Source organism: Salvelinus alpinus, chromosome 6, assembly GCF_045679555.1.
Source record: "Salvelinus alpinus chromosome 6, SLU_Salpinus.1, whole genome shotgun sequence".
Taxonomy (NCBI): Eukaryota; Metazoa; Chordata; class Actinopteri; order Salmoniformes; family Salmonidae; genus Salvelinus; species Salvelinus alpinus.
In genome coordinates this window covers 80755199-80779295 of record NC_092091.1, presented here as the reverse complement: position 1 = coordinate 80779295, position 24097 = coordinate 80755199, and the positions used below count along the sequence as shown (strand labels likewise).

At 43.3% G+C, this 24097-nt stretch overlaps 1 protein-coding gene across 1 annotated transcript in view; it reads right to left on the bottom strand.

Annotated features, from left to right (window-relative positions):
- The window catches only part of LOC139579493 (neuronal acetylcholine receptor subunit alpha-7-like), a 69706-nt gene that overhangs the window by 27041 nt on the left and 18568 nt on the right, over positions 1-24097 (bottom strand). Inside the window, exons 2-4 of the mRNA XM_071408192.1 lie at positions 23911-24050; positions 4688-4732; positions 993-1102 (exon numbers count right to left, since the gene is read on the bottom strand). Of these exons, the coding sequence (XP_071264293.1) occupies positions 993-1102; positions 4688-4732; positions 23911-24050 (295 nt within the window). The remainder of the gene's footprint in view (positions 1-992; positions 1103-4687; positions 4733-23910; positions 24051-24097) is intronic.

Sequence of the window (24097 nt, the reverse complement as noted above, 5' to 3'; positions counted from 1 at the left end):
CCATTGAGAGCAGGCGGGGGCAGAGTTACGATTCATGGTTCATTGAAGAAAACAAAATGGCTGACGTCACCATCTGTAAGGCACTGTGGGAGTGGTTCTGCTAGAGCGCTCCCTGAAGCAGTGAGCTGTACAGAACCATATTACCTCTCCATTTATCTCCATGGACTGGATCCTGCTACTGACAACACAGTGGCGTACAGGGACAGGAGAGATAGAGGCTACAAGCCAGGTTAGATGTTTTGCAGAGACTATAGTTTGGTGAGTTTGTAAGAAAAAAGCAAAAAAGACAAGTAAAATCAATCGAAGGAAATTAATGAGTAGATGCACTGTTTCAGCTGTTAATTTTTTTGTCTACAATATTATGTCAACTTTCAGTGGAATCCCTTGGTAATTCTATCCCTGTTAAGTGGACAATACACAAACACTGATTTCGTCATCCAGCTACTTCCTACATATTACCCATCATGGCAATGGGCCACAGATGCAAAGCCTCATGGGTATTGTGGTTTATTTATGTCCTGCAGGCAATCAATTCGTAGTCATTTCATTAGTCCACGCTCTGACCAAGGGTGAAATCAAACCACAAGGGAGTTGTCTGTCTACAAATGGGTTACTTAGTGGACTAAAGTGTATCAATTGAACTCCTCTAGGAGAACATTAAACACCAGTAGCCTGCTACTGCTAACGTAACGTAGCAGGCGTGGGAAAGACGCCTGAGCGGAGTCCCCACTTCCGTTTCTCAGGGGAAATGGAAGTTAGGTTGAAAATACTGTATCCCTGAAATCCAGAAACATCTGCTTACTTCTACTGCAGACATTGGTTCAGTTTGTTTTGTCAACTTCAGCTCATTCTCCTGACATACATAGGCTACTGTCCAAATCTTGCCAGACCTATTTTTCACATACTAGAATACAGTAGATTACAGTAACATAAGCCATTCATACATCATAGCTCTATGCTTATTGGTTGAGACCGTGGCAGTGAGGGCCTACCTGTTGTAGAGGAGGATATCAGGAACCCAGATCTGATTGGAGGGGAAACGAAGGTTCTGAACACCTGGGTAGTTCTCTGGGTTCCAGGAGAGGTAAGTATCTGTCCAGTGCTAGAAGAGAGAGGAGAGAAGAGGAGGAGAGGTAAGTATATGTCCAGTGCTAGAAGAGAGAGGAGAGAAGAGGAGGAGAGGTAAGTATATGTCCAGTGCTAGAAGAGAGAGGAGAGAAGAGGAGGAGAGGTAAGTATATGTCCAGTGCTAGAAGAGAGAGGAGAGAAGAGGAGGAGAGGTAAGTATACGTCCAGTGCTAGAAGAGAGAGGAGAGAAGAGGAGGAGAGGTAAGTATATGTCCAGTGCTAGAAGAGAGAGGAGAGAAGAGGAGGAGAGGTAAGTATCTGTCCAGTGCTAGAAGAGAGAGGAGAGAAGAGGAGGAGAATGGAGGAGAGGCAGAAAGAAACAAAGAATGGAGGAGAGAAGGAGATGAGAGATCAGAGTTTTTACATTGACAATTCAAAAATACACTGATCCATTCACAGGCCTTCTGTACTGTATGTAAAACACATTAGGCTCCTTGACAGTTCTGTAATTAGCTTCAAAATACTTTCAATCAAACACGAATAATCAAATAGAACAGCCATCCTTGCTCCCCATAAGTGGTCACTATGTCTGTGCCCTTGGCCAGCAGTGGCAGGAGGTTGGGTCATGTTTTGGGCTGTGACTCAACATATCTATACAACTCCACCGTATAGAAGCACATAAAAGTACTTCACCTCCTTTACTTACATAACTGAACTGAATGACGTGTAATGCGCTGTGAGAGTGTCGGTGTGTCCTCAGATGTCTTAGCCATAGGTGTGTTCCCTAACGCACAGAGGGAGTCCATCTACTGATGTGGCTACTGATACTCATTGTTTGTCAAACATTGGACACACACACACACACACACACACACACGTTAACATTGGTGTGTGCTTGCCTGTGTGCACGCACTATTATTTTTGTGTGTGTGTGTGTGTGTTTATACGAGTATGTGTACACTTCATGGCATGCCAACAGCATGTCACCTCCGCTAGACTTCCCTGACAAACAGTGTTATTTATGTAGCTAATCTCTCCAATGGTAGTCTTCTCTGAACAAACATGGCTTTTAAAGTCCTAGAGAGGCCTGTCCTTGAATATCTCTGTCTTTTATGTTCAAGCTTTGTAGTGGTGGTAAAATAAATCAAAGAGAACACGAGGCTACATCAGGACATCTCTAAACACAGGTTATATCAAGAGAACACTAGGCTACATCAGGACATCTCTAAACACAGTTTATATCAAGAGAACACTAGGCTACATCAGGACATCTCTAAACACAGTTTATATCAAGAGAACACTAGGCTACATCAGGACGTCTCTAAACACAGTTTATATCAAGAGGACACGAGGCTACAACAGGACGTCTCTAAACACAGTTTATATCAAGAGGACATGAGGCTACATCAGGACGTCTCTAAACACAGTTTATATCAAGAGAACACTAGGCTACATCAGGACATCTCTAAACACAGTTTATATCAAGAGAACATGAGGCTACATCAGGACATCTCTAAACACAGTTTATATCAAGAGAACACTAGGCTACATCAGGACATCTCTAAACACAGTTAATATCAAGAGAACACGAGGCTACATCAGGACGTCTCTAAACACAGTTTATATCAAGAGAACATGAGGCTACATCAGGACATCTCTAAACACAGTTTATATCAAGAGAACACTAGGCTACATCAGGACATCTCTAAACACAGTTTATATCAAGAGAACATGAGGCTACATCAGGACGTCTCTAAACACAGTTTATATCAAGAGAACACTAGGCTACATCAGGACATCTCTAAACACAGTTTATATCAAGAGAACATGAGGCTACATCAGGACGTCTCTAAACACAGTTTATATCAAGAGAACACTAGGCTACATCAGGACATCTCTAAACACAGTTTATATCAAGAGAACATGAGGCTACATCAGGACGTCTCTAAACACAGTTTATATCAAGAGAACACTAGGCTACATCAGGACGTCTCTAAACACAGTTTATATCAAGAGAACACTAGGCTACATCAGGACATCTCTAAACACAGTTTATATCAAGAGAACATGAGGCTACATCAGGACGTCTCTAAACACAGTTTATATCAAGAGAACACTAGGCTACATCAGGACATCTCTAAACACAGTTTATATCAAGAGAACATGAGGCTACATCAGGACGTCTCTAAACACAGTTTATATCAAGAGAACACTAGGCTACATCAGGACATCTCTAAACACAGTTTATATCAAGAGAACACGAGGCTACATCAGGACATCTCTAAACACAGTTTATATCAAGAGAACACGAGGCTACATCAGGACATCTCTACACACAGGTTGGAAAAGGAACATAGATTAGAGGAGTAATTAATTTGAGAGTTTGTCCAACAGTCTAAATGTTTCTAATTGATGATGTCATTAAGGGCTAATTCCATTCCTGGAACTGTAACATTCCAGAATAGAACACTGAGAATATATTCTGAGATAGAACACTGTGAGAATCTAGTCTAACATTGTAAATGCTGACTCCACAATGTAAAGGTTTTAAGCAGCTCATGCATCAACTACTCCCGGAGGTAAAGACTTCCTAAATTACCCCTTTTTTTCTGTTAATGTAACTCTTGACCTGATGCGACTGCAAAAAAAAATGTTGCTCCCCTGGCCCATTAGCAGAGAAGGGACTCCTGTATTAAGGCCAACACTTGCATAATTTATTGATGATGAAAAAAAACACTATCAGTCAGTCAGAGCCTGTTCACCTTGAGTGAAACTGACAGAGGACTGTGGATTGTGGCCAGTGGGGGCTGGTGAGGGGAGGACAACACATAATGTCTGTAAAGGAGCTCATGGAATGGAAGCCATATATCTGATACCATTCCACCCATTCCACTCCAGCCATTACCACGAGCCCGCCCTCCCCATTTAAGGTCCCACCAACCTCCTGTGAGTTGTGGCCTCATTTACAGGCTACCCTGAATGGACATTGCCATGGAGACGCAGGGCGGGAGAAATGAAACCTTCTATCCAACCTCCAGCCAATGTGTCACTATCTTCTGATAGATAATGTATGTTCCCCTGATGTATGACCTGATGGACTGTCTGTTGGCTCCTATGTTTCCAACAGTAATAGAAGACGTAGGAGACGTCCCAAAATGGCACCCTGTTCCCTACGTAGTGCTTTACTTTACACCAGAGCCCTACCCTATATTGGGAATAGGGTGCCATTTGGGATGCAGATTTATCATTCAAAATGCTTCTTGCTAAATTCTGGCCCCAAACCTGAAGCCAAACAACTGGGACATTTTGTCATTCAGCAGTGGCTCGCAAAATCAGAGATCTGAACTCTAGTCCATAATCTATCTGAACTCTAGTCCATAATCTGATCTGTGTTTGCGTCAGCAAGTCGCAGTGGGGGGAAACCTATGAACCAATAGAAATTGTGAGATTTTAATTGAGCATTTCATATCCCTCTCTCATTGCAAGGACTTGGGTGTGGACATCTGGACATCTGTTGGGAAGAGAGATCATATAACACCCACCGCAAGATACAAACACCAGCCTCAGCAAGCAAATGAAACAGAAGGTAAAAGGGTAAAAGGTAGAAGTTCAGTCTTACCAGCTGCAGCCAGGCGTTGGTCATCAGAACCTGGTTCTTCTCATCCTGGAGAAGAAAAGAAGGAGAAAAAGAAAGAGGAAATGTCTTCAGAGCAGAGTACAGGTGTTTAGAATATCTCTGTTAGAATGTCTCTGTTAGAATATTTCTGTTAGAATAAGACTCCACTCTGGGTGATTCAATACATCTCTGTTAGAATAAGACTCCACTCTGGGTGATTCAATACATCTCTGTTAGAATAAGACTCCACTCTGGGTGATTCAATACATCTCTGTTAGAATAAGACTCCACTCTGGGTGATTCAATACATCTCTGTTAGAATAAGACTCCACTCTGGGTGATTCAATACATCTCTGTTAGAATAAGACTCCACTCTGGGTGATTCAATACATCTCTGTTAGAATAAGACTCCACTCTGGGTGATTCAATACATCTCTGTTAGAATAAGACTCCACTCTGGGTGCAGAGAAGAGGTGATTCAATACATCTCTGTTAGAATAAGACTCCACTCTGGGTGAAGAGAAGAGGTGATTCAATACATTCTGTTAGAATAAGACTCCACTCTGGGTGCAGAGAAGAGGTGATTCAATACATCTCTGTTAGAATAAGACTCCACTCTGGGTGAAGAGAAGAGGTCATTCAATACATCTCTTTTAGAATAAGACTCCACTCTGGGTGAGTTCTGGAGACTACCGTATCTAATACAGACTGTAGAGTTCTGGAGACTATCGTATCTAATACAGACTGTAGAGTTCTGGAGACTACCGTATCTAATACAGACTGTAGAGTTCTGGAGACTACCGTATCTAATACAGACTGTAGAGTTCTGGAGACTACCGTATCTAATACAGACTGTAGAGTTCTGGAGACTACCGTATCTAATACAGACTGTAGAGTTCTGGAGACTACCGTATCTAATACAGACTGTAGAGTTCTGGAGACTACCGTATCTAATACAGACTGTAGAGTTCTGGAGACTACCGTATCTAATACAGACTGTAGAGTTCTGGAGACTACTGTATCTAATACAGACTGTAGAGTTCCGGAGACTGCTGTATCTAATACAGACTGTAGAGTTCTGGAGACTGCTGTATCTAATACAGACTGTAGAGTTCTGGAGACTACCGTATCAAATACAGACTGTAGAGTTCTGGAGACTACTGTATCTAATACAGACTGTGGAGATCTGGCTGTGGCTCGTATAAATTCATCCCTAAACTAACAGATGACTAAACTAAAGAAAACTAAACTGCTGAGGGGGATTTTGTCTCTGGTCTGAGTATCAAAATGCTTGCAGTTCAAATGTGTTTTAAGATGGAAGGCGGCCATCTTGGCAGGGCACAGTTGTAACATTTGGTCTGTTTTTGTTCCGGAACGGCTTCCAGGAACGATGATGGAGGGAGGGAGGAGGAGGAGGGAGGAGAAGAAGAGAGGGGACAGCGAAGGATGGACATTTAAGTTGGATAAGACGAGAGAGAGAGAGAGAGAGAGAGAGAGAGAGAGAGAGAGAGAGAGAGAGAGAGAGAGAGAGAGAGAGAGAGAGAGAGAGAGAGAGAGAGAGAGAGAGAGAGAGAGAGAGAGAGAGAGAGAGAGAGAGACCAACCAAGATTTCACAAAATGGGACAAACACCAAATTGAGACTCTGCATGCAGAATTCTGCAAAAATATCCTCCGTGTACAACGTAGAACACCAAATAATGCATGCAGAGCAGAATTAGGCCGATACCCACTAATTATCAAAATCCAGAAAAGAGCCGTTAAATTCTACAACCACCTAAAAGGAAGCGATTCCCAAACCTTCCATAACAAAGCCATCACCTACAGAGAGATGAACCTGGAGAAGAGTCCCCTAAGCAAGCTGGTCCTAGGGCTCTGTTCACAAACACAAACACACCCCACAGAGCCCCAGGACAACAGCACAATTAGACCCAACCAAATCATGAGAAAACAAAAAGATAATTACTTGACACATTGGAAAGAATTAACAAAAAAACAGAGCAAACTAGAATGCTATTTGGCCCTAAACAGAGAGTACACAGTGGCAGAATACCTGACCACTGTGACTGACCCAAACGTAAGGAAAGCTTTGACTATGTACAGACTCAGTGAGCATAGCCTTGCTATTGAGAAAGGCCGCCGTAGGCAGACATGGCTCTCAAGAGAAGACAGGCTATGTGCACACTGCCCACAAAATGAGGTGGAAACTGAGCTGCACTTCCTAACCTCCTGCCCAATGTATGACCATATTAGAGAGACATATTTCCCTCAGATTACACAGATCCACAAAGAATTCGAAAACAAATCCAATTTTGATAAACTCCCATATCTACTGGGTGAAATTCCACAGTGTGCCATCACAGCAGCAAGATTTGTGACCTGTTGCCACAAGAAAAGGGCAACCAGTGAAGAACAAACACCACTGTAAATACAACCCATATTTATGTTTATTTATTTTAACTTGTGTGCTTTAACCATTTGTACATTGTTACAACACTGCATATATATAATATGACATTTGTAATGTCTTTATTGTTTTGAAACTTCTGTATGTGTAATGTTTACTGTTCATTTTTATTGTTTATTTGACTTTTGTATATTACCTACCTCACTTGCTTTGGCAATGTTAACACATGTTTCCCATGCCAATAAAGCCCCTTGAATTGAATTGAATTGAATTGAGAGAGAGAGAGAGAGAGAGAGAGAGAGAGAGAGAGAGAGAGAGAGAGAGAGAGAGAGAGAGAGAGAGGAAGACAGCTGATCCCCTATCCCCTGTTCTACAGGATGACTACAAACCAAACATCAGCCAGAGGAGAAAAGTTTGGTTGTTCTCTTTCGTCTTGAGGGTGAATCTCAGCATTAGTGGGCTAAGAGGATAGTATTTAAAACAGACTCCATACTATACTGTACTGAGTGAACGTAGTGGGCTGAGGTAGTATAAAAAACAGACTCCATACTATACTGTATCAAATCAAATGTATTTATATAGCCCTTCGTACATCAGCTGATATCTCAAAGTGCTGTACAGAAACCCAGCCTAAAACCCAAACAGCAAGCAATGCAGGTGTAGAAGCACGGTGGCTAGGAAAAACTCCCTAGAAAGGCCAGAACCTAGGAAGAAACCTAGAGAGGAACCAGGCTATGAGGGGTGGCCAGTCCTCTTCTGGCTGTGCCGGGTGGAGATTATAACAGAACATGGCCAAGATGTTCAAATGTTCATAAATGACCAGCATGGTCAAATAATAATAATTACAGTAGTTATCGAGGGTGTAGCAAGTCAGCACCTCAGGAGTAAATGTCAGTTGGCTTTTTTAGCACGTCCGGTGAACAGGTCAAGGTTCCATAGCCGCAGGCAGAACAGTTGAAACTGGAGCAGCAGCAAGGCCCCACTACTGTACTGAGTGAACGTAGTGGGCTAAGAGGATAGTACAGACTCCATACTATACTCTACTGAGTGAACGTAGTGGGCTGAGAGGATAGTATTTAAAACAGACTCCATACTATACTGTACTGAGTGAACGTAGTGGGCTGAGAGGATAGTATTTAAAACAGACTCCATACTATACTGTACTGAGTGAACGTAGTGGGCTAAGAGGATAGTACAGACTCAATACTATACTCTACTGAGTGAACGTAGTGGGCTAAGAGGATAGTACAGACTCAATACTATACTGTACTGAGTGAACGTAGTGGGCTGAGAAGGTAGTATTTAAAACAGACTCCATACTATACTGTACTGAGTGAACGTAGTGGCTGAGAAGGTAGTATTTAAAACAGACTCCATACTATACTGTACTGAGTGAACATAGTGGGCTGAGAGGATAGTATTTAAAACAGACTCCATACTATACTGTACTGAGTGAACGTAGTGGGCTGAGGTAGTATTAAAACAGACTCCATACTATACTGTACTGAGTGAACGTAGTGAGCTGAGAGGATAGTATTTAAAACAGACTCCATACTATACTGTACTGAGTGAACGTAGTGGGCTGAGGTAGTATTAAAACAGACTCCATACTATACGGTACTGAGTGAACGTAGTGGGCTGAGAGGATAGTATTTAAAACAGACTCCATACTATACTGTACTGAGTGAACGTAGTGAGCTGAGAAGGTAGTATTTAAAACAGACTCAATGCTACACGGTACATCAAGCTAATACAGAGTTACATGATGTAACTTGACACAGGTAGCAGTCACCAGGTAGCAGTCACCAGGTAGCAGTCACCAGGTAGCAGTCACCAGGTAGCAGTCACCAGGTAGCAGTCACCAGGTAGCAGTCACCAGGTAGCAGTCACCAGGTAGCAGTCACCAGGTAGCAGTCACCAGGTAGCAGTCACCTGGTAGCAGTCACCAGGTAGCAGTCACCAGGTAGCAGTCACCAGGTACCAGTCACCAAATGACAGTAAAACAGGACCATGCGAACGGGTGAAGACATGAACAAACACACCAGCTCCTTGTAGAAAACACCCTCTGTAGGTGTATAAGTATACAATGTTTCTTTATGTACCACCTCCTGAATGATACACATCAGTATTGAGAATGTCGTTGAGCTACTGAACTGTCTACCAGGGTGTTGTGGACATGGTAGAGGAGGGAGACAGTTACAACTCTTTCCCTTTAGCTGAGGATCAGTATGTCCGTGGATATGAATCTCTCTTAATGACAGATAGTGGTGCTTGTTAATGACAATGCTACACTAAAGACAGGGAGCTCATTCGTAAGCAGAGCACACACGTGTACGCACTAATTACACACTGCGTGTAAATATCTAGGAGGTATGCTAATGACAGAACACTACTAGCGGTGGTCATCCCACCTCGATATCTCTTAATGAGAGACCATACTTCAGAGATACACTAGATACACAATCTAAAACGCTACAGACACACATCCTAGTCAGGATCTGATGATACTGGAAAAAACCCTAACTTCCACTCACTTGTTCTCCCATGGACATCAACGTAAGACTAAGTGAAGCTAGTAAGTTGGAAGTTAGGATTCACCCCGCTGTGTCACAAAGCAGGCTGTCATCTGAAACCCAGTCTGTGACGAAGAGTCTTTGAGACGCAGGTCTACAGTACTAACAGTAGAGGGAAGCTAGCAGGTCTACAGTACTAACAGTAGAGGGAAGCTAGCAGGTCTACAGTACTAACAGTAGAGGGAAGCTAGCAGGTCTACAGTACTAACAGTAGAGGGAAGCTAGCAGGTCTACAGTACTAACAGTAGAGGGAAGCTAGCAGGTCTACAGTACTAACAGTAGAGGGAAGCTAGCAGGTCTACAGTACTAACAGTAGAGGGAAGCTAGCAGGTCTACAGTACTAACAGTAGAGGGAAGCTAGCAGGTCTACAGTACTAACAGTAGAGGGAAGCTAGCAGGTCTACAGTACTAACAGTAGAGGGAAGCTAGCAGGTCTACAGTACTAACAGTAGAGGGAAGCTAGCAGGTCTACAGTACTAACAGTAGAGGGAAGCTAGCAGGTCTACAGTACTAACAGTAGAGGGAAGCTAGCAGGTCTACAGTACTAACAGTAGAGGGAAGCTAGCAGGTCTACAGTACTAACAGTAGAGGGAAGCTAGCAGGTCTACAGTACTAACAGTAGAGGGAAGCTAGCAGGTCTACAGTACTAACAGTATAGGGAAGCTAGCAGGTCTACAGTACTAACAGTAGAGGGAAGCTAGCAGGTCTACAGTACTAACAGTAGAGGGAAGCTAGCAGGTCTACAGTACTAACAGTAGAGGGAAGCTAGCAGGTCTACAGTACTAACAGTAGAGGGAAGCTAGCAGGTCTACAGTACTAACAGTAGAGGGAAGCTAGCAGGTCTACAGTACTAACAGTAGAGGGAAGCTAGCAGGTCTACAGTACTAACAGTAGAGGGAAGCTAGCAGGTCTACAGTACTAACAGTAGAGGGAAGCTAGCAGGTCTACAGTACTAACAGTAGAGGGAAGCTAGCAGGTCTATAGGACTAACAGTAGAGGGAAGCTAGCAGGTCTATAGGACTAACAGTAGAGGGAAGCTAGCAGGTCTACAGTACTAACAGTAGAGGGAAGCTAGCAGGTCTACAGTACTAACAGTAGAGGGAAGCTAGCAGGTCTACAGTACTAACAGTAGAGGGAAGCTAGCAGGTCTACAGTACTAACAGTAGAGGGAAGCTAGCAGGTCTACAGTACTAACAGTAGAGGGAAGCTAGCAGGTCTACAGTACTAACAGTATAGGGAAGCTAGCAGGTCTACAGTACTAACAGTATAGGGAAGCTAGCAGGTCTACAGTACTAACAGTAGAGGGAAGCTAGCAGGTCTACAGTACTAACAGTAGAGGGAAGCTAGCAGGTCTACAGTACTAACAGTAGAGGGAAGCTAGCAGGTCTACAGTACTAACAGTATAGGGAAGCTAGCAGGTCTACAGTACTAACAGTAGAGGGAAGCTAGCAGGTCTACAGTACTAACAGTAGAGGGAAGCTAGCAGGTCTACAGTACTAACAGTAGAGGGAAGCTAGCAGGTCTACAGTACTAACAGTAGAGGGAAGCTAGCAGGTCTACAGTACTAACAGTAGAGGGAAGCTAGCAGGTCTACAGTACTAACAGTAGAGGGAAGCTAGCAGGTCTACAGTACTAACAGTAGAGGGAAGCTAGCAGGTCTACAGTACTAACAGTAGAGGGAAGCTAGCAGGTCTACAGTACTAACAGTAGAGGGAAGCTAGCAGGTCTACAGTACTAACAGTAGAGGGAAGCTAGCAGGTCTACAGTACTAACAGTAGAGGGAAGCTAGCAGGTCTACAGTACTAACAGTAGAGGGAAGCTAGCAGGTCTACAGTACTAACAGTAGAGGGAAGCTAGCAGGTCTACAGTACTAACAGTAGAGGGAAGCTAGCAGGTCTACAGTACTAACAGTAGAGGGAAGCTAGCAGGTCTACAGTACTAACAGTATAGGGAAGCTAGCAGGTCTACAGTACTAACAGTAGAGGGAAGCTAGCAGGTCTACAGTACTAACAGTAGAGGGAAGCTAGCAGGTCTACAGTACTAACAGTAGAGGGAAGCTAGCAGGTCTACAGTACTAACAGTAGAGGGAAGCTAGCAGGTCTACAGTACTAACAGTAGAGGGAAGCTAGCAGGTCTACAGTACTAACAGTAGAGGGAAGCTAGCAGGTCTACAGTACTAACAGTAGAGGGAAGCTAGCAGGTCTACAGTACTAACAGTAGAGGGAAGCTAGCAGGTCTACAGTACTAACAGTAGAGGGAAGCTAGCAGGTCTATAGGACTAACAGTAGAGGGAAGCTAGCAGGTCTATAGGACTAACAGTAGAGGGAAGCTAGCAGGTCTACAGTACTAACAGTAGAGGGAAGCTAGCAGGTCTACAGTACTAACAGTAGAGGGAAGCTAGCAGGTCTACAGTACTAACAGTAGAGGGAAGCTAGCAGGTCTACAGTACTAACAGTAGAGGGAAGCTAGCAGGTCTACAGTACTAACAGTAGAGGGAAGCTAGCAGGTCTACAGTACTAACAGTAGAGGGAAGCTAGCAGGTCTACAGTACTAACAGTAGAGGGAAGCTAGCAGGTCTACAGTACTAACAGTAGAGGGAAGCTAGCAGGTCTACAGTACTAACAGTAGAGGGAAGCTAGCAGGTCTACAGTACTAACAGTAGAGGGAAGCTAGCAGGTCTACAGTACTAACAGTAGAGGGAAGCTAGCAGGTCTACAGTACTAACAGTAGAGGGAAGCTAGCAGGTCTACAGTACTAACAGTAGAGGGAAGCTAGCAGGTCTACAGTACTAACAGTAGAGGGAAGCTAGCAGGTCTATAGGACTAACAGTAGAGGGAAGCTAGCAGGTCTATAGGACTAACAGTAGAGGGAAGCTAGCAGGTCTACAGTACTAACAGTAGAGGGAAGCTAGCAGGTCTACAGTACTAACAGTAGAGGGAAGCTAGCAGGTCTACAGTACTAACAGTAGAGGGAAGCTAGCAGGTCTACAGTACTAACAGTAGAGGGAAGCTAGCAGGTCTACAGTACTAACAGTAGAGGGAAGCTAGCAGGTCTACAGTACTAACAGTATAGGGAAGCTAGCAGGTCTACAGTACTAACAGTATAGGGAAGCTAGCAGGTCTACAGTACTAACAGTAGAGGGAAGCTAGCAGGTCTACAGTACTAACAGTAGAGGGAAGCTAGCAGGTCTACAGTACTAACAGTAGAGGGAAGCTAGCAGGTCTACAGTACTAACAGTATAGGGAAGCTAGCAGGTCTACAGTACTAACAGTAGAGGGAAGCTAGCAGGTCTACAGTACTAACAGTAGAGGGAAGCTAGCAGGTCTACAGTACTAACAGTAGAGGGAAGCTAGCAGGTCTACAGTACTAACAGTAGAGGGAAGCTAGCAGGTCTACAGTACTAACAGTAGAGGGAAGCTAGCAGGTCTACAGTACTAACAGTAGAGGGAAGCTAGCAGGTCTACAGTACTAACAGTAGAGGGAAGCTAGCAGGTCTACAGTACTAACAGTAGAGGGAAGCTAGCAGGTCTACAGTACTAACAGTAGAGGGAAGCTAGCAGGTCTACAGTACTAACAGTAGAGGGAAGCTAGCAGGTCTACAGTACTAACAGTAGAGGGAAGCTAGCAGGTCTACAGTACTAACAGTAGAGGGAAGCTAGCAGGTCTACAGTACTAACAGTAGAGGGAAGCTAGCAGGTCTACAGTACTAACAGTAGAGGGAAGCTAGCAGGTCTACAGTACTAACAGTAGAGGGAAGCTAGCAGGTCTACAGTACTAACAGTATAGGGAAGCTAGCAGGTCTACAGTACTAACAGTAGAGGGAAGCTAGCAGGTCTACAGTACTAACAGTAGAGGGAAGCTAGCAGGTCTACAGTACTAACAGTAGAGGGAAGCTAGCAGGTCTACAGTACTAACAGTAGAGGGAAGCTAGCAGGTCTACAGTACTAACAGTAGAGGGAAGCTAGCAGGTCTACAGTACTAACAGTAGAGGGAAGCTAGCAGGTCTACAGTACTAACAGTAGAGGGAAGCTAGCAGGTCTACAGTACTAACAGTAGAGGGAAGCTAGCAGGTCTATAGGACTAACAGTAGAGGGAAGCTAGCAGGTCTATAGGACTAACAGTAGAGGGAAGCTAGCAGGTCTACAGTACTAACAGTAGAGGGAAGCTAGCAGGTCTACAGTACTAACAGTAGAGGGAAGCTAGCAGGTCTACAGTACTAACAGTAGAGGGAAGCTAGCAGGTCTACAGTACTAACAGTAGAGGGAAGCTAGCAGGTCTACAGTACTAACAGTAGAGGGAAGCTAGCAGGTCTACAGTACTAACAGTAGAGGGAAGCTAGCAGGTCTACAGTACTAACAGTAGAGGGAAGCTAGCAGGTCTACAGTACTAACAGTAGAGGGAAGCTAGCAGGTCTACAGTACTAACAGTAGAGGGAAGCTAGCAGGTCTACAGTACTAACAGTAGAGGGAAGCTAGCAGGTCTACAGTACTAACAGTAGAGGGAAGCTAGCAGGGTGGTCCTGACATGACAGTCCACAGTCCCTCCCTCCCCCAGGCGATATCTCCCCCGCTCTCTCTATCTCTCCGTCTCAGCTTCATGTCCTGTTCTCTCCTCTCCTCTTCTGTCCTGTGCAGACTAGTATTATTTAATCTCCCTCTCCTCTTTATCTTCACTCTCTCTCCATCTCTCTACTCATCTCTCCTCTCTCTCCAGCTCTCTACTCATCTCTCCTCTCTCTCCATCTCTCTACTCATCTCTCCTCTCTCTCCAGCTCTCTACTCATCTCTCCTCTCTCTCTATCTCTCTACTCATCTCTCCTCTCCCCCAGCTGTGCAGCAGCTTACCATGTAAGTCCATTCTCAACAACCAGGCTGGTAAACACAATGTCTTTCCTCTGCTGTCTGCTACAACAGTTATCTTGGTTTTATTCTCAATGTATTTCCCCCTACGTTACACCTTACCGCATTGTTTTGGTAGAGAAGAAACCCAATGGGATCGCTCTAACCTCCCCATCAGAGTGCTCTGATTGGATCAGGGTAGTGATTGACGGCACATACATTCCAATTAATGAGTGTAGGAAATTAAAACTGTGGAAACGTAATCCTCTGTAATATAAAATCCAATCACCGTTCACCTCACAAGCAACGACTTGATGAAAATACTACATTTGAATTCCTCCCAAATAGCATATTTAATCTGGGAAACTCCAGGAACTACACCTCCCGTTACCTCAGTTGGGAATACCAGGGAAAATATACGACTATAGCCTGCCTGTGGTTTATTGAACAATACACAGACAAGGAAAATGGAAGCTGCAAAAAATACAATCTAAAAAGCAATCTATCCTTGTCACCTCAACAGCATGCTGAAAACACACCGACTTAATACTTTACAAATGGCACCCTATTCCCTATATAGTGCACTACTTTTGACCAGTTCCCATAGGGGTCTTTTGGGAATAGGGTGCCAATTAGAGCACAGAATCAGGCTGTAATACCTCACATACAGTGCATGTGATCAGGGAAATCCAGGATTACCAGTCCAATCCCTGTTGGGAATCCCCGGGGACAAACTATAGCTTCCTGCCCTGATGTGTGTATTAAAGAACATCATGGACAACAAGACCAGAACTCTCTCTAGGACATCCAATCACATGACTAGAAGAACAATAGACACCCAATCACATGACTAAAAGAACAATAGACACCCAATCACATGACTAAAAGAACAATAGACACCCAATCACATGACTAAAAGAACAATAGACATCCAATCACATGACTAAAAGAACAATAGACACCCAATCACATGACTAAAAGAACAATAGACATCCAATCACATGACTAAAAGAACAATAGACATCCAATCACATGACTAAAAGAACAATAGACATCCAATCACATGACTAAAAGAACAATAGACACCCAATCACAGGACTAAAAGAACAATAGACATCCAATCACATGACTAAAAGAACAATAGACACCCAATCACAGGACTAAAAGAACAATAGACATCCAATCACATGACTAAAAGAACAATAGACATCCAATCACATGACTAAAAGAACAATAGACATCCAATCACATGACTAAAAGAACAATAGACATCCAATCACATGACTAAAAGAACAATAGACACCCAATCACAGGACTAAAAGAACAATAGACATCCAATCACATGACTAAAAGAACAATAGACACCCAATCACAGGACTAAAAGAACAATAGACATCCAATCACATGACTAAAAGAACAATAGACACCCAATCACATGACTAAAAGAACAATAGACACCCAATCACATGACTAAAAGAACAATAGACACCCAATCACATGACTAAAAGAACAATAGACACCCAATCACAGGACTAAAAGAACAATAGACATCCAATCACATGACTAAAAGAACAATAGACACCCAATCACAGGACTAAAAGAACAATAGACACCCAATCACAGGACTAAAAGAACAATAGACATCCAATCACATGACTAAAAGAACAATAGACATCCAATCACATGACTAAAAGAACAATAGACACCCAATCACAGGACTAAAAGAACAATAGACATCCAATCACAGGACTAAAAGAACAATAGACACCCAATCACATGACTAAAAGAACAATACATCTGACAAGCCCTGATTCTAAATATCGCTTCCTCCTTTTGTCCCTCTGTCTCTCTGTCCTTCCTCTCTCTCCCTAAATGAACAGATTGGTTAGAAGGACTGTTTTGTCCCTCTGTCTCTCTGTCCTTCCTCTCTCTCCCTAAATGAACAGATTGGTTAGAAGGACTGTTTTGTCCCTCTGTCTCTCTGTCCTACCTCTCTCTCCCAAAATGAACAGATTGGTTAGAAGGACTGTTTTGTCCCTCTGTCTCTCTGTCCTACCTCTCTCTCCCAAAATGAACAGATTGGTTAGAAGGACTGTTTTTTTTCCCTAGAATGTGTGTGTGTGTGTGTAAGTGTGTAAGTGTGTGACTGTGTTTATGAGCCAGAAAGTGAATTGTGGGACAGAGGGCAATGGGTTACTCTGTGTGTGTGTGTGTGTGTGTGTCAGACGGTGAGTGTTGTGACCTGTCCCACTTCCTCTCCTTCCTCCAGATGGAGCTATGGTCATGGTGAGCCACGCTCCTACATTATTCACACACACACACACACACACACACACACACACACACACACACACACACACACACACACACACACACACACACACACACACACACACACACACACACACACACACACACACACACACACACACACACACACACACACACACACACACCCCAACAACAAAAGGCCAAATCAGCCCCACTCATAACATCTCTACTGGTCATCTATAATGGAACGTAGAAATACACTACTATGATGAGAAAGTAGTGAAGCAACACCAGTGAGGACCAATCACACTGGAGTTCAGGCCTCCACCAAGCTTTCAGAGTTTTGCACTTTTGGGACTATTTCATTGAACCAGGCAAGCTCAATAAACTCATTTCGCGTTCTCTCTCTTTCACACACACGCACACACACACATAAGTTTAGCGGTGGAGTGGAGCAGCAGCTGGCTCGGAGGCGCAGCCTGTGAACTGATTGAGAGGAAGCCACGCGTTCACAGTTTCACAGCCATACAGCCTATGAGCCCTCGCCATCTGTGGCCAGGCTGGGACCGAGCGGAGGATGAGCGGCCATGTTTTTATCTATGCAGTTTAGAGTGAGAAAGCTCACACAACATATTGAATATCATTAACAGAGTCTGAGGTTTCACTAATCTCCTGTTGAAATATAACCACATTGGAGGTTGTAAAACATTCACTGTTTTCCAATCCACTGTCGATAACATTGAAATTAACATTTCACCCTGGGAATTCGAGGAATATTCTGAAATATTCAGGGAATGTCGTGGTAATATTCTGGGAATGTCGTGGTAATATTCTGGGAATGTCGTGGTAATATTCTGGGGATGTCGTGGTAATATTCTGGGGATGTCGTGGTAATATTCTGGGGATGTCGTGGTAATATTCTGGGAATGTCGTGGTAATATTCTGGGAATGTCGTGGTAATATTCTGGGAATGTCGTGGTAATATTTTGGGAATGTCGTGGTAATATTCTGAGAATGTTCAGGGTTGGTTTATCTCCCACCTCCACAGGGACCCAGGTGCATACAGTTACATGTTCTGAAAATACCAGACGCCATGTCCTGATCACAGTGGAGCAGCATGGGAAATTAATACTACACAGGAGCCATACGTACCCTGCATGTCACGTTCTGACCTTAGTTCCTTTTTAATGTCTTTATTTTAGTTGGTCAGGGCGTGAGTTGGGTGGGCATTCTATGTTGTTTTTCTATGTTTGTATTTCTGTGTTTGGCCTGGTATGGTTCTCAATCAGAGGCAGCTGTCGATCGTTGTCTCTGATTGAGAATCATACTTAGGTAGCCTGTTTTCCCACTATGGGTTGTGGGTAGTTGTTTTCTGTGTCTGTGTTTGTCCATACAGAACTGTTTCAGTCTCGGTCATTCTCTTTTTGTTTTGTCATTCAGTGTTCAGTTGTTTTCATTCAAATGGGCACTTACCACGCTGCACATTGGTCCGATCTTTCATACTCGTCATCTAACGAGGACGAGTACCGTTACAGAACTACCCACCAAAAAAGGACCAAGCAGCGTGGAGGAGAGGACTGGACATGGGAGGACATCCTGGACGGCAAGGGATCCCACACATGGGAGGAGATCCTGGCTGGAAGGGATCGCCTCCCATGGGAACAGGTGGAGGCAGCCAGGAGAACGGAGGCAGCAGGAAAGGGGAACCAGCAGTACGAGGGAACACGGCTGGCAAGGAAGCCCGAGAGGCAGCCTCAAAAACTTTTTGGGGGAGGGGGCACACGGGGGGTGAGGTCACAGATATGGTTGGTCAATACTGTATGTTACATATATGGTAGGTCAATACTGTAGGTCACAGATATGGTATGTCACAAATATGGTTGGTCAATACGGTAGGTCACAGATATGGTATGTCACAAATATGGTTGGTCAATACGGTAGGTCACAGATATGGTTGGTCAATACTGTAGGTCACAGATATGGTAGGTCAATACTGTAGGTCACAGATATGGTATGTCACAAATATGGTTGGTCAATACGGTAGGTCACAGATATGGTTGGTCAATACTGTAGGTCACAGATATGGTAGGTCAATATTGTAGGTTCCAGATATGGTTGGTCAATACTGTAGGTTACAGATATGGTTGGTTAATACTGTAGGTTACAGATATGGTTGGTTAATACTGTAGGTTACAGATATGGTTGATCAATACTGTAGGTTACAGATATGGTTGGTTAATACTGTAGGTTACAGATATGGTTGGTTAATACTGTAGGTTACAGATATGGTTGGTCAATACTGTAGTATACAGATATGGTAGGTCAATACCGTAGGTTACAGATATGGTTGGTCAATACTGTAGGTTACAGATATGGTTGGTCAATACTGTAGGCTACAGATATGGTTGGTCAATACCGTAGGTTACAGATATGGTTGGTCAATACTGTAGGTTACAGATATGGTAGGTCAATACCGTAGGTTACAGATATGGTAGGTCAATACTGTAGGTTACAGATATGGTTGGTCAATACTGTAGTATACAGATATGGTAGGTCAATACCGTAGGTTACAGATATGGTTGGTCAATACTGTAGGTTACAGATATGGTTGGTCAATATTGTAGGTTACAGGTATGGTTGGTCAATACTGTAGGTTACAGATATGGTTGGTCAATTGGTTAGACAGTCAGGAAAGATGGAGGAACTTACGATACAGCGGTTGTGTGTGTGTGTGTGTGTGTGTGCATGTGTGTGTGTGCGTGCGTGCGTGCGTGCGTGTGTGTGTGCATGTTTGTGTGTGTGTAAGACACAAAAAGACAGCTGCTCTGACTGATGATCCTCCAGGAAACTTTGTTGTTGTTGTAACAGCCAACTGGAGAGACAGAGAGATGGAGAACGATTGAGGGGGTGAGAGAGAGGGAGGAGAGAGATGGAGAACGATTGAGGGGGTGAGAGAGAGGGAGGAGATAGATGGAGAAAGATGGAGGAGGGAGGAGAGAGAGGGTGAGGGAGAAAGACAGAAAGGAAGCGGGAGAGAGAGAAAGAGATGCAAGTGAAAGAGACAGAGAGAAAGAAACAGAGGATGAGGGAGAACGAGAGAGTGTGAGAGAGAGAAAGTGTGTGAGAGAGAGGGAGAGAGAGAGAGGAAGAGAGAGGGAGAGAGACAGGCTCAGTGAGCACAGCCTTGCCATTGAGAAGGATAGACACAGGAAAACCTGGCTCCCTGTAGAGGAAAGGCTGTGCAACCACTGCACAACAGCAGAGCCTGAGACGGAGCTGCATTTCCTGACAAAATGTCAAAAATATAAAACAAATAAAGAGTGTCATTTTCCCATTTTTGAAACCCTTATTCAAGGTTTCAAAGACCTCTCTGATGAGAGTAGGCTACCCGTCCTGTTGGGGGAGGACGCAGAGAGCTGTGTGTTGGCAGCGCACTACATTGCTGCCTGCCATAACTTCTTTGGGGTGCAGGGGCAGTATTGAGTAGCTTGGATGAAACGTGCCCATTTCAAACGGCCTCGTACTCAATTCTTGCTCGTACAATATGCATATTATTATTACTATTGGATAGAAAACACTCTCTAGTTTCTAAAACCATTTGAATTATATCTGTGAGTAAAACAGAACTCATTTTGCAGCAAACTTCCTGACAGGAAGTGGAAAATCTGAAATCGATGCTCTGTTCCAGGGCATCCCTATTCATTTGCTTGATATGTATTAGTATACATGCACTTCATACGCCTTCCACTAGATGTCAACAGGCAGTGAGAGAAGAAATGGAGTGTATATCTTGATCTGAGGTCGAATAAGAGCTCTTGGCATGACGTGACACCAACTTCCTGTTTTCTGGAAGGCGCGAGAAGGAACCGGGGATTGCCTTCTGAAAAGCTGTCGTTATAGACGGCTACTATCTCCGGCTTTGATTTTATTTGATAAATGTGACAATATCATCGTAAAGTATGTTTTTTCAATATAGTTTTATCATATTATTGACATTTTTTCGGGAGGTTAGGCGTGTTGCGTTCTCTGCGTTTGTTCAGGAAGGAGAGCTTCGCGCCACTTGGCTAGTGTGCTTGCTAATTCAAGAGGGAAAAATGCCATTCTAAATCCAAACAACGATTGTTCCCGACAAAGGACCCCTTGTACAACATTCTGATGGAAGATCATCAAAAGTAGGACCCATTTTATGACGTTATTTCATATATCTGTCGAACATGTGTACTATTAGTTTGGGCCCAGATTTTGGGCGCTCTCTCGCTATAACGTAAGCTGCATGTCGTAATGAAGTTATTTTTAGAATTCTAACACGGCGATTGCATTAAGAACTAAGATATGTTTAATTTGCTGTCCAACGTGTATTTTTTAGTAAAGTCTATGAATAGTTATTTGATTAGAATAGGTGAGTGTCAGAAATATATCCGGACATTCTGGGAAAAAGATGCTAAGTTTTCCCAATGTATGACCACGATTTGTGCCGCTAAATATGCACATTTTCGAACAAACCATATATGTATTGTGTAATATGATGTTATAGGACTGTCATCTGATGAAGTTTGAGAAGGTTAGTGAAAAAATTAATATATTTTGCTGGTTTATTCGTTATCGCTACTGTTGGCTTGAATCAATGCGGTTGTGTGGTTGGCTATTGTAGTAAGCTAATATAATGCTATATTGTGTTTTCACTGTAAAACACTTAAAGAATCGGAAATATTGGCTGGATTCACAAGATGTTTGTCTTTAATTTGCTGTACACCATGTATTTTTCATAAATGTTTTATGATGAGTATTTAGGTATTTCAATTTGGTCTCTGTAATTGTTCTAGCTGCTTCGGTGCTATTTCCGATTTTAGCTGCAATGTAAAACTATGATTTATACCTCAAATATGCACATTTTTCGAACAAAACATAGATTTATTGTATAACTTGTTATAAGACTGTCATCTGATGAAGTTGTTTCTTGGTTAGTTTGGTTGGTTCTTGATTAGTTAGGTTGGTTTTGTGCAAGCTACCTGTGCTGTGAAAAATGTCTGTGCTTTTTTTGTATTTGGTGGTTAGCTAACATAAATATACGTGGTGTTTTCGCTGTAAAACATTTTAAAAATCGGACATGTTGGCTGGATTCACAAGATGTGTATCTTTCATTTGATGCATTGGACTTGTTAATGTGTGAAAGTTAAATATTTCTAAAAAATATATTTTGAATTTCGCGCCCTGCACTTGGACGGGCTGTTGTCATAAGTGTACCGGCACCGCCCTGCAGCCATAAGAAGTTGCCATAAGATGAGGGACAGTGTCTGACAGACCAATCAACCTGCACATGTCCTCTACTGTATGTTTATTGTTATTGTTGAATGTATGGTTATTTTGACAATTGGTTATTGTTGTTACTGTTGTCCCGTTGACAATTTTGATTCTCATTATGTTCATATTGTAACTATCCAAAGTAAGCTTTGGCAATATGTACATTGTTAAGTCATGCCAATAAAGCAAATTGAATTGAATTGAGAGAGAGAGAGAGAGAGAGAGAGGAAGAGAGAGGGAGAAAGTGAGAGAGAGAGGGAGGAAGAGAGAGGGAGAAAGTGAGAGAGAGCTGAAAAAGGCAAGAGGTTGAGAGAGCAAGAGAAAATATGTGAGGGGAAGGGGTGAGAGGAGCACCACATCACACTCCAAGATTGAATTTTCGTGTTGGGAAAGCGAGTCAAGGCCTCTGGAGCGGCAAAATGAAAACAAGGATACAAGGGGATGGAGGGAGGGAGACAGGGAGAGACTGAGAGACGGAGAGAGAGAAAGAACGAGAGAGACGGAGGGGATACAGTGAGGGCTGTGGGTTTCTAAGTAGATGAATAATATCATGGAGTATAATATACAGCTATGGATAAGCATGGGTCTGCATCAGAAGATACTACAGAATAACATTAGGGAAGCATGGGTCTGCATCAGAAGATACTGCAGAATAACATTAGGGAAGCATGGGTCTGCATCAGAAGATACTGCAGAATAACATTAGGGAAGCATGGGTCTGCATCAGAAGATACTGCAGAATAACATTAGGGAAGCATGGGTCTGCATCAGAAGATACTGCAGAATAACATTAGGGAAGCATGGGTCTGCATCAGAAGATACTGCAGAATAACATTAGGGAAGCATGGGTCTGCATCAGAAGATACTGCAGAATAACATTAGGGAAGCATGGGTCTGCATCAGAAGATACTGCAGAATAACATTAGGGAAGCATGGGTCTGCATCAGAAGATACTACAGAATAACATTAGGGAAGCATGGGTCTGCATCAGAAGATACTGCAGAATAACATTAGGGAAGCATGGGTCTGCATCAGAAGATACTGCAGAATAACATTAGGGAAGCATGGGTCTGCATCAGAAGATACTGCAGAATAACATTAGGGAAGCATGGGTCTGCATCAGAAGATACTGCAGAATAACATTAGGGAAGCATGGGTCTGCATCAGAAGATACTACAGAATAACATTAGGGAAGCATGGGTCTGCATCAGAAGATACTGCAGAATAACATTAGGGAAGCATGGGTCTGCATCAGAAGATACTGCAGAATAACATTAGGGAAGCATGGGTCTGCATCAGAAGATACTGCAGAATAACATTAGGGAAGCATGGGTCTGCATCAGAAGATACTGCAGAATAACATTAGGGAAGCATGGGTCTGCATCAGAAGATACTGCAGAATAACATTAGGGAAGCATGGGTCTGCATCAGAAGATACTGCAGAATAACATTAGGGAAGCATGGGTCTGCATCAGAAGATACTGCAGAATAACATTAGGGAAGCATGGGTCTGCATCAGAAGATACTGCAGAATAACATTAGGGAAGCATGGGTCTGCATCAGAAGATACTGCAGAATAACATTAGGGAAGCATGGGTCTGCATCCAAATTTACCTCAACTCACTGACCCAACACACACACACACACACACACACACACACACACACACACACACACACACACACACACACACACACACACACACACACACACACACACACACACACACACACACACACACACACACACACACACACACACACACACACACGTTTCCACACATCTATGATCTGTAACAGTGTGAAGCACAGTTCTACCAGTATACAGAGAGAGACTCACCACATCTATGATCTGTAACAGTGTGAAGCCCAGTTCTACCAGTATAGGAGCTGAGTCGTTGAACACTGGTCTCTCCAGACGGTTATAGTTAGTCAACAGATCCTTGTACAGCTTCCGCTGGTACTGACCACCAACACAACCTGATGGACAAAGAGATGGAGAGGGAGAGTGTGAGAGAGGAAGAGAG